The 15,442-nt window shown below is 42.7% G+C and overlaps 1 protein-coding gene across 1 annotated transcript in view; it reads right to left on the reverse strand.

The window, feature by feature from the left end:
* Positions 1–923, reverse strand: part of Chc (clathrin heavy chain) — a 39,171-nt gene extending 38,248 nt beyond the window's left edge. Inside the window, exon 1 of the mRNA XM_045769662.2 lies at positions 718–923. Coding sequence (XP_045625618.1) covers positions 718–759 — 42 coding nt within the window. The 5' untranslated portion in view covers positions 760–923. The remainder of the gene's footprint in view (positions 1–717) is intronic.
* Positions 924–15,442: the final 14,519 nt, after the last annotated feature.

Below are 15,442 nucleotides of genomic sequence, written 5' to 3' on the forward strand. Positions count from 1 at the left end.
CCTCCTAGGGCAGAGCCAGGCCCACCCCTCCTAGGTCTGAGCCAGGCCCACCCCTCCTAGGTCTGAGCCAGGCCCACCCCTCCTAGGTCTGAGCCAGGCCCACCCCTCCTAGGGCTGAGCCAAGCCCACCCCTCCTAGGGCTGAGCCAGGCCCACCCCTCCTAGGGCTGCGCCACACCACCCTCCCCTGCAGCAGGGGCTCGCAGCCTCACCACATCTACCCCCACCAACACCACCCCTCCTCCTGGGCCTGCGTCAGGTCAGGTCACCCTGGAGGACACAGCTGGTGTCTCTCCACCCAGGTCACGTGATGAGGTCCACCTCCCACTCGTAGCTTCACGGTGCTTCTCTCTCTCCAGTCACACCTTCAAGCAGCAACGCCCTGAGACAAAGGGCGGAGCTGGAGCCCCTGGAGGGCGGGCCGGGAGCCCCGAGGGCCGGAAGGTAAACACCTGACCACCTGGTGACCCCTCAACACTCCCCTGCCACCCCCCTGGCCTCACCTATCACGCTCTCCACCTTCCCTAGCCATTTACACTATAAGGCCAGGTCGCTGGGCACCCACACCCGCCTCCTGCGGCTGCGGGAGCCCCGGGAGGAGGGTACTTCGAGGCCAAACAGAGGTTAAAGGCCCAGCTCGCCGCCGTCTGATCATATGACGGTCGGTGGGCGTTTTGGGGGTTTCCTCTCTCTCTCCTCACACACTGTAACCACCAACCTGTAGGTGCTCTTGGAATCTTATAGGTAACATTTGCGTCATCTTTGCGGCAGGGTTGGACGTAAGGGGACGAAGAGGTGAGGAAATCCGTGAATAAAGAGGCTATATTGAGGTATGGCGAGCCATCCAGAGCGCTACACTGCAGTACCGACACTATCCAATATGTCTGCCTCGGTGACAAGTGCAGCTAGTCCGCCCACCACCTGTATTACTCCGCTCATCTCTCTCCCTCACTCCGCCCGCCTCCTCCTCCTCTCTTAATACCTGCCACACCCGTCTCCTATATTTCCCAGTCTCGATACCTAAAGAAAAGTTTGGATGTGGGCTTTATTTAGATTGGCACAAAGGATGTGATCATTTGGCGGAGGGATAAGTGCGTTGCGCGCCCTGCCAACTGAGCAGCCTCTGTCAGATGGCTCATTGATCCGCCGGGGGAGCCTCCACACTCCGCCTCGCACACTTTCACACTTTATTCCACACATACAACACTCACTCCATATACCAAGTGGCCCGAGGGCTTTGACGAATGACTGTGCTTAACTTACACTCTATAGATAAGATTCACAATTGTGGGATAGTTTAGTAAAGTCATGTCGGGAGGAGTGGGAGTGGTTTAGAGGGGCGCGAGTGACAGTGCACACCCGCACCCTCATGAATGACTCCTCGCTACTACTACACTGATTCATCTCTTTATTACGAATTAAATATATATATACATGTAATCCTGCCTCGAGAAGCAATATATCTTAAGTTGTTTGTGAAAGTATCTACTGTAAACTGCTAAAGAAAGAAGTCTGGCAAGGTGAGATAACCATCTTAGTCTGCCTCTCCAGAAGGGCATTTCCGCCAGCGTGAAACTAATTTACTTATCATAAATCTTTTGTTTCTTGAGAATTTGTCGATTACTTTAAAAAACAAGCGAACGTAAGTTAAAATTACCACTGGAAAGTGGTCCATTCATTACTTCGCGTGAATTAAAATGACAAAATGTTTCTTAAGGGCCAAGATATCTACACTAAGTTAATTGAATTTATATAATTAGTGGCTTTGATCGGGATAGGAAGCCGGCGGCTTGTCTAAGGTCTCCTACTTATTCCTGAAGATTTTTTTTTTTGCAGCTTGAATTTAAACCGGGAAATATGAACGTACAGAAGATGAACTTACCGATGTTCCAGTTGCCTGCGCATGTTTGAGTTTACTGTTTCCCTATAGTTGGCTGCATCACGTACGTGAGCCACATAGTTGGATATGCAGGTGGCAGCCAGGCTGTATACACTTGTATACACACCTAGTTGTGCTTGCGGGGGTTGAGTTTCGGCTCCTTGGTCTCGCATGTATAGTCCCACACCAGCTGGTTACTGTGGATTGATTTATGAGGTTTAAGCCACCACAAGACGAAGTACGGGCATGAATAGCCCGTAATAATTACTGCTCTTCCGGGGGAATATTATGATACTACCCAGGGGATGTGCATTACAGGCTAGTCATGCCCATGCCAACTCTTGGGTGGCTTAATCTCTATATTAATCAATCGTGACGCACAAATCTGTCAGGGTTTTGGCCAAGAAAAAAATTAGGTTCTCTTTCTGCTGGGCATTGGGTCTGAGGTAAGGCTACGCTTGATAATGGCATTGCCTTCATTACGTCTTGCATGCCAACCCTTGGAGCTTCCATAGTGCAGATCATCCGAGCCATATTGGCTGCCTTCCAAAAATGTTGCAAATAAACTGATACTCAGTGAATTGACCGCCAAGATGGAGGACCACTGCAGTATGGAGGGTCTCTGGCTCTACACACACACACGTGTTCCTGTTGCAGAGACAGGTATTGCTAAAATAAAGTCCCCTGCATGGGGGGCATCCACAGCTTTAAGTAGAGCTTTCACATAATGTGAAGATGCAGCATGGAGCAAGGCCTCAGCTTTTTTCTCCAACCACTAGATTATCAACGGAGCCTCGTAGCCTGGTGGATAGCGCGCAGGATAGCGTGGCGCGGGTTCGATTCCCGCACGAGGCAGAAACAAATGAGCAAAGTTTCTTTCACCCTGAATGCCCCTGTTACCTAGCAGTAAATAGGTACCTGGGTGTTAGTCAGCTGTCACGGGCTGGCTGCTTCCTGGGTGTGGAGGCCTGGTCAAGGACCGGGCCGCGGGGACACTAAAGCCCCGAAATCAACTCAAGATAACCTCAAGAAGATCCCAGCTGCAATATTCTATTTTTGCTGTTGTTCTGGAGTCTGGGTGTTGGGGGCTGCAAGAGCATCTGCTTGCTTGCCATAATTAATGAAGGTAGGATTGTTTATTTCTGTCGAATCACCAAAAGGTGGATCTAGTAGGATATCTTTACAAGATTGTTCGATGTAGTGCCGGAGGAGAGGAAGGCTGGCAAGGCAATGTGATAGACTGACCTTCCAGATGGAACACTGGAAATATTACCTTCATGCACGCAAACACACCCCATACATGCACGCAAACACACCTCATACATGCACGCAAACACACCCCATACATGCACGCAAACACACCCCATACATGCACGCAAACACACCCCATACATGCACGCAAACACACCCCATACATGCACGCAAACACACTCCATACATGCACGCAAACACATCCCATACATGCACGCAAACACATCCCATACATGCACGCAAACACATCCCATACATGCAAGCAAACACACCCCATACATGCACGCAAACACACCCCATACATGCACGCAAACACACCCCATACATGCACGCAAACACACCCCATACATGCACGCAAAGACATCCCATACATGCACGCAAACACACCCCATACATGCACGCAAACACACCCCATACATGCACGCAAACACACCATATACATGCATGCAAACACACCCCATACATGCACGCAAACACACCCATACATGCACGCAAACACACCATATACATGCACGCAAACACACCCCATACATGCACGCAAACACACCACATACATGCACGCAAACACACCCCATACATGCACGCAAACACACCCCATACATGCACGCAAACACACCATATACATGCACGCAAACACACCCCATACATGCACGCAAACACACCCCATACATGCACGCAAACACACCCCATACATGCACGTAAACACACCATATACATGCACGCAAACCCACACCATACATGCACGCAAACATATAGATGAACAAAAAAAATATATATATATATATATATATATATATATATATATATATATATATATATATATATATATATATACAAACAAGCCTGAATGGTCCCCAGGACTATATACAACTGAAAACTCACACCCCAGAAGTGACTCGAACCCATACTGCCAGGAGCAACGCAACTGGTATGTACAGGGACGCCTTAATCTGCTTGACCATCACGACCGGACATAAGGAAGTGATAGCCACTATTTGAACCACTTCCCCGCCGGCACTCGGATGGTAATCTTGGGCATAGCATTTTATCAAATCACCTCATTCTTTGGGGCACACGTGAGGAACACAAATGCAAACAAGCTTGAATGGTCCCCAGGACTATATACAACTGAAAACTCACACCCCAGAAGTGACTCGAACCCATACTGCCAGGAGCATATAAATATATATATATATATATATATATATATATATATATATATATATATATATATATATATATATATATATATATATATATGTCGTACCTAGTAGCCAGAACGCAATTATCGGCCTACTATGCAAGGCCCGATTTGCCTAATAAGCCAAGTTTTCCCGAATTAAGTTATTTTTTCTAATTTTTTTCTTATGAAATGATAAATCTACCCATTTCATTATGTATGTTGTCAATTAATTTTTATTGGAGTTTAAATTTAAGTAGATATATGACCAAACCTAACCAACCCTACCTAACCTAACCTAACCTATCTTTATAGGTTAGGTTAGGTTAGGTAGCCGAAAAAGTTAGGTTAGGTTAGGTTAGGTAGGTTAGGTAGTCGAAAAACAATTAATTCATGAAAACTTGGCTTATTAGGCAAATTGGGCCTTGCATAGTAGGCTGATAAGTGAGTTCTGGCTACTAGGTACGACATATATATATATATATATATATATATATATATATATATATATATATATATATATATATATATATATATATATATATATATATATATAGGTAAATATTTACTGCTAGGTGAACGAACAGATGAAAGAAACTCTGGCCATTTGTTTTCGCCTCGACCGGGAATCGAACTCGGGACCATAGGACTGCGACCCCCGAGAGCTGAGCACCCAGCCGCGAGGTCCCGAAGGTGCATCCATTTACCGAGGCGTGTCTCCTTGTGCTGAAGTACTTGTAAGAACTTTTACAACCACTTATCACATAACCAACTTTGCCTAAACAAAAAACTTATCTAGGTTCCACACACACACACACACACACACACACACACACACACACACACACACACACACACACACGCGCGCGCGTATGTCGTGTCAGCAAGGCGGACAGTCCGCCTACATTCATGATAACTAAAAACTGACCAACACTCACTTCTACATTCTCCACCTCACTCCTGGTCCTCTTCTTCTCTCGTTGGCCCCCCACCCTCCTCTCTCTCTCTCTCTCTCTCTCTCTCTCTCTCTCTCTCTCTCTCTCTCTCTCTCTCTCTCTCTCTCTCTCTCTCTCTCTCTCTCTCTCTCTCTCTCTCTCACTCTCTCACTCTCTCACTCTCTCTCTCTCTCTCTCACTCTCTCACTCTCTCACTCCCAGGTGTTCCGCCCCCTCTCACCACAGAGAGGGAAGGGGGGGGGCGTGTCGGACACTCAATACAGGGGAGTGTATATGTGTGTATGTGAGTGTATGCGCTCACCTAGATATGCTTACAGACTCGAGTGTCAGCGTCAAAAGTCCCCCCCCCCCCCCCCCCATCCACCACTTTAGAGTATTTTGTAATAATATGCAATGGCTGTTCTCTCATTTTTCATGTTATATTTACATTTTATACTTTTCTTCCTCAAACTAATTCCATATAAGATAACTCCATATAACATAAAAGTAATAATATTATATAATTTCATATAACATAAAAAAAGTCTTACTGCATTTTATTTAGAAGTAAATCGTCAAACCAAATTCACCTTCAGATAGACAAAGTTAACATTAGCATTAAGAATTATGGTATTTTCCTTGGCCTATACACAGACAAAAGACTAAACTTCAGCACCCACATGCAACACATATCCAATAAAGTCTCAAAAACTGTTGCTATAACCTCTAAAATCATATACTATGCTTCCCACTCTGCTCTCCGTTCACTATACTACCACTATAATCTCTGCCTGTCTAACATACGGTAACTATGCACGGGGTTCAACCATTGCAAATCACCTCAAGCCCATCATCACCCGGCAAAAATCTGCTAACAGAACTATAATATATTATATTATAGTTCTATATATATATATATATATATATATATATATATATATATATATATATATATATATATATATATATATATATATATATATATTGCCCGAAACGCATTGCGTAATAGTGGCTTTAGACATTGTATGTACTAGCTCTATCTATATATCAATCCATTAATGTAACATCACTTGTATGTATGTACCTTACCTGAATAAACATATTTATTTTTATTTATTTATTTATTTATAACAAACTCTGTCTTCACGCAACACACACAAAAAAAATTCAAATTCAAATTCAAATGTTTATTCAGGTAAAGTACATACATACAAAGGGAGATACAAATATTGATGAATTTATAGATAGAGCTTAGGGAGCTTTTAGGGAGCCGGTCGGCCGAGCGGACAGCACGCTGGGCTTGTGATCCTGTGGTCCTGGGTTCGATCCCAGGCGCCGGCGAGAAACAATGGGCAGAGTTTCTTTCACCCTATGCCCCTGTTACCTAGCAGTAAAATAGGTACCTGGGTGTTAGTCAGCTGTCACGGGCTGCTTCCTGGGGGTGGAGGCCTGGTCGAGGACCGGGCCGCGGGGACACTAAAGCCCCGAAATCATCTCAAGATAACCTCAAGATAACCTCAAGCTAGTACATACAAGGCACACACAGCCCCTCTCTTTAAATCCCTAAACATGTTGAACATCTCACTCCACACATTCTCTTTTGTTGTTTACATGTACAAAACTTTGTTCCTAAATGCTAATCTTGATCTGAAACTCTTCATTGACAGATGTAACAGAACCCCATGTACACCAGGGAAATAGGTCAGGAGTCATTGCATTACACAACCGATTGCTAGAAAAGCGGGGTCCAAGAGCTAGAGCCCTCGATCCTGCAGGTAAGTACACGCACACACACGCACACAGGGGCCTGTGTAAACCTAAACCTAAATAGCGACCTGACGGCTGAGTGGACAGTGGTCGGGATTCGTAGTCCTAAGGGTCCGGGTTCGATCCCCGATGGAGGCGGAAGCAAATGGACAGTTTCCTTCACCCTGATGCCCCTGTTACCTAGCTGTAAATAGGTACCTGGGGGTTAGACAGCTGCTACGGGCTGCTTCCTGTGTGTGTGTGTGTGTGTGTGTGTGTGTGTGTGTGTGTGTGTGTGTGTGTGTGTGTGTGTGTGTGTGTGTGTGTGTGTGTGTGTGTGTGTGTGTGTGTGTGGGTGGGTGTGTGTGTGTGTGTGTGTGTGTGTGTGTGTGTGTGTGTAAAAAATAGTAGTTAGTAACAGCTGATTGATTGACAGTTGACAGGCGGGCCAAAAGAGCAGAGCTCAACCCCCGCAAACACAACTAGGTGAGTACACACGAGGGCAAGAGCTACGAGGAGAGGTTAGAGGCATTAAATATGCCAAAACTAGAAGACAAGAAAAAGAGGTGATATGATCACTACATACAAAATAGTAACAGGAATTAATAAAATCGATAGGGAAGATTTCCTGAGACCTGGAACTTTAAGAACAAGAGGTCATAGATTTAAACTAGCTAAACACAGATGCCGAAGAAATATAAGAAAATTCACTTTCGCAAACAGAGTGGTAGACGGTTGGAACGAGTTAGGTGAGAAGGTGGTGGAGGCCAAGACCGTCAGTAGTTTCAAAGCGTTATATGACAAAGAGTGCTGGGAAGACGGGACACCACGAGCGTAGCTCTTATCCTGTAGCTACACTTAGGTATTTAAACACACATTAGCAACCTTTGATCTCACAACATTATCTTTTTCTTTCCCATTTCTCTTAATGCCTTGATGACATTAAAAATATATATTATTGTAAGATCAAAGATTGCTGATAATAATATATAAAGATCAGTTGTATGAATTTTGGAGTGAAACTAGAAATATAAAAATAAAAATAAGAAGTTCATGCATTTAGGGTAACGATTAGCATCATAGACGATTGATACCTCAGGACCCGTTATATACATATATAATATCTGAAAGATAAATATTGCGCACAGTACTACATACAGGACTACATAACAGTACTACATACAGGACAGATGATATTAACTCTGACCTAATTACTGTGTGGTCTGTGAGACTAGCAGAGACTAAGGAGAGTTCAAACGTTACCAAGCCTCCAGAAAGTTCACACTTGGATAAATTAATTCTTTGTACGGCTCACCTCAGCCAGATTTGAGAAATAAATTTTATTTGTTACAAAACTGACTATCCTAAATAGGCCAGGAAGGTCCCATCACTATCCTAAATAGTCCAGCTAGGTCCCATCACTATCCTAAATAGTCCAGCTAGGTCCCATCACTATCCTAAATAGTCCAGGTAGGTCTTATGACTATTCTAAATAGTCCTGGTAGGTCTTATGACTATCCTAAATAGTCCTGGTAGGTCTTATGACTATCCTAAATAGTCCTGGTAGGTCTTATGGCTATCCTAAATAGTCCTGGTAGGTCTTATGACTATCCTAAATAGTCCTGGTAGGTCTTATGACTATCCTAAATAGTCCTGGTAGGTCTTATGACTATCCTAAATAATCCTGGTAGGTCTTATGACTATCATAAATAGTCCTGGTAGGTCTTATGACTATCATAAATAGTCCTGGTAGGTCTTATGACTGTCCTAAATAGTCCTGGTAGGTCTTATGACTATCCTAAATAGTCCTGGTAGGTCTTATGACTATCCTAAATAGTCCTGGTAGGTCTTATGACTATCCTAAATAGTCCTAGTAGGTCTTATGACTATCCTAAATAATCCTGGTAGGTCTTATGACTATCATAAATAGTCCTGGTAGGTCTTATGACTATCATAAATAGTCCTGGTAGGTCTTATGACTGTCCTAAATAGTCCTGGTAGGTCTTATGACTATCCTAAATAGTCCTGGTAGGTCTTATGACTATCCTAAATAATCCTGGTAGGTCTTATGACTATCATAAATAGTCCTGGTAGGTCTTATGACTATCATAAATAGTCCTGGTAGGCCTTATGACTGTCCTAAATAGTCCTGGTAGGTCTTATGACTATCATAAATAGTCCTGGTAGGTCTTATGACTTGACTAAATAGTTAAGGAAGGTTTTATAACTTGGCTAAATTATTCAGCTAGGTCTTATTTGGCTAAATAGTCTGAACTATTATAGGGCTGAAAATTTCTACAATATTCAGAAAGACAACCAATATGGGTAAGAAAATTTCGGACTACATTAATTTATGTCTTCTAGCGTTCGTTATTTATTTTAATATAGTGGTTGCAAAGCTTTTTTGTATAACAAACAAGGGGCTAAAATCTGTAACAAGTTCACTTTGAGCGATATGTGCCAGGGTATACTGACATGGCTGAGAGTATAGCCTGCATTAGGAGTACTCCGGTGCAGCCTCGGGATAATAGACTTGTTGGGAAGTAATATAGAGCGAGTGTGATACATCAGGACACCGGCAGTGGCTAGGCTGCCGGTCTAGCCTCACCCCATATTTCACTTTCCCGATTAAAATAAACACTGCTGTCTGTGGATACTAAGTTTTGCCTTCATTTCTAACTGGATTTCTCACCTGTCCATTGTATTAATTTTGTGAATAAATATAGTGACTTCCAGGAAATATCATAGCATATTTTACCACTGATTATTTACCTGAATTTAGGTAAACATCAGAAAGCACATCAGAAAGACTGTGGTGGAAACAACAGCACGTCCTCTAACTTGACAATGGCATAGCGAAACCAGAATATTAAATAACGATTAGTTCATTAAACGATAAAATTTAAAACAAAATGGTTTTCAGTCTCGGAAAAATATTTTTGGCCGAGTGGACAAGATTGCCAGTACTGTATGACGTTTCCTGATATTGCGGCCAGCGAAGGAGGGGGAAGGAATGTCCAGTCAGGACCTACCTCATGTCTGCAGCCAGGGAGGGAGGGAGGGAGGGAGGGAGGGAAGATTGTCCAGTCAGGACCTCCATGGAGCCTGGTGGACCAAACTCCCACAAGTCAAGTCTGGACCGGGCCGGGCTTGGGGAGTAGAACTCCCAGAACCCCATCAACCAGGTATCAACCAGGTATCAACCTCGTTGATATCTAGGGTCCACTAGAGAGGAAAGTCTAGTCAGGATCTTCCTGTCAGAAAGAAAGGAAAGGAGGAATGTCTAGCCAGGCACATTTTCTCCTCTTCCTCCTTGGCCCTGTCGTCGAGGAAGCGAGAAATGTGCTGCCAACGTGTTTGCGAGGGAGGAAATTTAAAGGAAATATTTAGGAAGCGGAACCGTGCTCAATACAGCAGTTACAGTCTACAGCCAAATATCTTTCGTAAGTCCATCATTTTTACAAGGAGTATACAGTTTAATTTCCCTCGTCTCTACTCGCTCATACGCTAATGTTAGATTTACAGCAATTAATTTAAACTTTCACACCGATAATTACATACCCAAGGTTCATATTTAGGGCAAGAGTTACAGAAAGTTGAATGGCTGCCTGACAATTTAGAAGTCTATAGGTTAGTTTTGTCCTTTTTTTTTTACGTAATGTTCAAGCCGTGGCAGAACTGAAGCTTCATAGCTTCAAGCTATATATCTATCAGTGCAAAAACTGTGAAGATGTAGGATAAAACCTAGCGTATGGATTACTGCATATATGGCTTATGGCTTATATCCTTACTGCTTATAAAGTGCCATGTACTGTGCCAGTATGTGCGTAACTGTCCCTATATACTACTGGGGAGGGGGGCCGGACGGCTCAGTGGACAGCGCTCGGGATTCGTAGTCTTAGGGGTCTGGGGATCGATCCCCGGTGGAGCCGGAAACAAATGGGAAGTTTCTTTCACCCTGATGCGCTTGTTCACCTAGCAGTAAATAGATACCTGGGAGTTAGACAGCCGCTACGGGCTGCTTCCTGGGGGTGTATGTGGAATAATAATGCAAAAATCAGTTCATTGACAGTTGAGAGGCAGGCCCAAACAGCCATAGCTCAACCCCTGCAAGCACAAGTAGGTGAGTACTCATATGTACCAGAGTTACACAGTGTGTAACTGCCTCTACACTACCATGTACCAACACAGTATAGTGCCTCTACACTACCATGTACCAACAGTGTAGTGCCTCTACACTACCATGTACCAACACAGTATAGTGCCTCTACACTACCATGTACCAACAGTGTAGTGCCTCTACACTACCATGTACCAACACAGTATAGTGCCTCTACACTACCATGTACCAACAGTGTAGTGCCTCTACACTACCATGTACCAACACAGTATAGTGCCTCTACACTACCATGTACCAACACAGTATAGTGCCTCTACACTACCATGTACCAACACAGTATAGTGCCTCTACACTACCATGTACCAACACAGTGTAGTGCCTCTACACTACCATGTACCAACACAGTATAGTGCCTCTACACTACCATGTACCAACACAGTATAGTGCCTCTACACTACCATGTACCAACACAGTGTAGTGCCTCTACACTACCATGTACCAACACAGTATACTGCCTCTACACTACCATGTACCAACACAGTATAGTGCCTCTACACTACCATGTACCAACACAGTATAGTGCCTCTACACTACCATGTACCAACACAGTGTAGTGCCTCTACACTACCATGTACCAACACAGTATACTGCCTCTACACTACCATGTACCAACGCAGTATAGTGCCTCTACACTACCATGTACCAACAGTGTAGTGCCTCTACACTACCATGTACCAACAGCGTAGTGCCTCTACACTACCATGTACCAACACAGTATACTGCCTCTACACTACCATGTACCAACTGTGTAGTGCCTCTACACTACCATGTACCAACAGTGTAGTGCCTCTACACGACCATGTACCAACACAGTATACTGCCTCTACACTACCATGTACCAACGCAGTATACTGCCTCTACACTACCATGTACCAACAGTGTAGTGCCTCTACACTACCATGTACCAACAGTGTAGTGCCTCTACACTACCATGTACCAACACAGTATACTGCCTCTACACTACCATGTACCAACACAGTAAAGTGCCTCTACACTACCATGTACCAACACAGTATACTGCCTCTACACTACCATGTACCAACACAGTATAGTGCCTCTACACTACCATGTACCAACAGTGTAGTGCCTCTACACTACCATGTACCAACACAGTATAGTGCCTCTACACTACCATGTACCAACACAGTATACTGCCTCTACACTACCATGTACCAACACAGTGTAGTGCCTCTACACGACCATGTACCAACACAGTATACTGCCTCTACACTACCATGTACCAACGCAGTATAGTGCCTCTACACTACCATGTACCAACAGTGTAGTGCCTCTACACTACCATGTACCAACAGTGTAGTGCCTCTACACTACCATGTACCAACAGTGTAGTGCCTCTACACTACCATGTACCAACACAGTATAGTGCCTCTACACTACCATGTACCAACACAGTATAGTGCCTCTACACTACCATGTACCAACACAGTATAGTGCCTCTACACTACCATGTACCAACACAGTATACTGCCTCTACACTACCATGTACCAACGCAGTATAGTGCCTCTGCACTACCATGTACCAACAGTGTAGTACCTCTACACTGCCATGTACCAACACAGTATACTGCCTCTACAATACCATGTACCAACGTAGTGTATAACCGCCTCTTCACTACCAAGAATACCGCAGCTTGCTGGTACGGTAATTGTTATTCGCCGGCCAAGTGTCTAATGTCGCTGCCACAACGTTGCCAAACCCGTTTACCCTCCTCGGTTATTAAGTTTAAAGCTGACAGCAACACAATGCCAAGCCTCCCCCTGTTGATCACCAAGTAAGGGTGAAAATCCTGAAATTTTAGAACCACGTTGGGGATGTGCGCAGTAGACGGTGCGCCAAGCTCCATTTTTTACAGGTAGAAATGGGGAAGCGTTCTGAATGAATTTCATGGAAAGGTCGAATGTGAATTAAGGAGAAAGCTCGGTAATGGTGAGCCAGAGTTATGGTGGAATGAGGGGATTTGTGGGAGGTGGATCAGTGGTCATATATTTAGTGGTCGCGTCATTAGGCTTTTATTATTTTTATAGTATTATAGTTGTTGTTTCTGTCGTGTTCATTAGCATCGTATTTTTGATTGCTAATAATACGGTTCCTCCTCATGCATTGTGCTATATTATGGGTACTTACAACACGTTCATTACTGTGGCATAGTGAATAGATTTGATTGATCTTGGCGAGGCCTTGCTACTTATATGTTGTATAACATAGAATTATATTATGTATAACATTCAATGCACCACATTGAACATCACACGAACGCACAATCTCAGCTCTGTGCGTGTGTGTATTTATGCACTTAGTGACGGCAACTTTTTATTCTAATCCCTTCCATTTACTTACCTGTGATGGAAAAGGGGTTTGGTTTGGGAATTATGTATATGTATATGCGCTCTGAATTATGAATTATGTATATATGCTATGGCTGTATCCAGAATTTTTTTCAGTTACAGCCCCGCTCCTGTGCCAGGTAAGTCCACTACGGGCTCACCATAGCCCGTGCTACTTGGAACTTTTTTTCCGAGTAGCTGAATCTACAACAACAAACAACATCCAGGATTTATACTCAGGGATCACAATTAACGGAGTCCATCCATAATTATACATTTTTATTGGTAGGAACTTAATTGACAAATGATAGCTAATAGATGCTTATATGCCTTTTATACCTTATATGCCTTATATGATGTTAATTATATACCGTGCCCGAAACGCTGTGCGTATTAGTGGCTTTAGGTGTTGTATGAACTAACTCTATCTATAAACCCAACATTATGTTTGTAACTCATTTTCTATATATGTACTTTTACCTGAATAAACATTTGAATTGTAATTTGATGTCTCTCTATTACTACAGCAAATGCATAAAAACTAGAAATTGAGAAGTGCATACAGTTCACGTACCTGCCTACCATGGAAAGTACCCATACATTTCCATTACCACTTACTCCTCTTATATTGAGTAAATTCATTTCGGACATCTGACTCATTTGTGCCTCTTGTTATCATCTGCCATTTCATTCTGCTGTTCTACTGTCTACTTGGGAAATTTTCCTTGGAATTGTTGATGTCGTTATCATGTATCCAGTTTTCCTTCTTTGTACCAGTATTCAATCAATATTTTGTCGTACCTTGATTGAACACCTTAGTTCAATCTGTGCCTTAGTCCATATACCTGAGTCCTCTTAGTTCAGGAACAATCTTTGTTGCCTATCTTATTTTTTTAGTTTAGCTTTGTTTAGTTCATTTCATCCTTCTAAAACGCAAGTAACTATCTGGCCGAAAGCAATAGTATGACGTGATGAACCACCAGGTAGAATTTAAAATTTTGTATTATTGAATTTGGACAAACCAGAAAAGTTTTTATCAGCAACATACATATAGAACCTCACCTATCAATCCTAAGCCTAATACACCCTATGTAAGGCCTAATATAGCACATATATATGCTACGCTTAGGAATATTTTTTCCGAATTCTTATACACTCAATAACAAACATTTTACTATCTGTTGGTTCATCACATTATATTGGTACTTTCGACAAAATAGTTTCTATAATTACTATAATTTCAGGTTTATTTAGGTTCCTTGCCAAGACTGCCTACTCAAAAGCGAGTCTCACATTAGTTGGATATACCGTGCTATTCGCACGCGTTTTCGACTTTTAATTATTAACATACAGTACTTAAATATATAATATTTATGCAACTATCATAAACTATATGAAGGGTTACAAAGCTTAAATAAATTAACTAGCTATATGGCAGTAAGAGTCCCGTCTGGTAAGATGGTTAGTCATACAGCCATCATTAATTAATAAATTAATAATTAATTAATAATTAATCATCATTAACAGCCTCCTAAAATGATGGTACAGAGAGCGACCATGGATTATGTGTACAAGATGTACGTTCTTACCAAAAAACATTACGTTGTAATGTTTAATGTTAATAATAAAAAAAACATATAATGTTGTAATATTATTGTAAAGATAATGAGCAAGAGAAAAGCGTAAAGAAGTAAAGAAGAAAAGCGTAGAGAAATTAAGGCATTTTCCTAACGTTTCGTGCACCACGTTTAGTACAAGTATGTCTCCATTAGACTTGGGATTGTTTATATTAGACATAGGAAAGGATTATATTAGACTTAGGAAAGGATCCAGCAAGCTGAAGGAAGACACTAACATGCATTGTTAGTGTCTGCAGGCGATGAGCTGAATTGTCGATGAGTCGACGAAAAGTCGGAAATGCAAGCT

Source organism: Procambarus clarkii, chromosome 10, assembly GCF_040958095.1.
Source record: "Procambarus clarkii isolate CNS0578487 chromosome 10, FALCON_Pclarkii_2.0, whole genome shotgun sequence".
In the NCBI taxonomy this organism is placed as follows: Eukaryota; Metazoa; Arthropoda; class Malacostraca; order Decapoda; family Cambaridae; genus Procambarus; species Procambarus clarkii.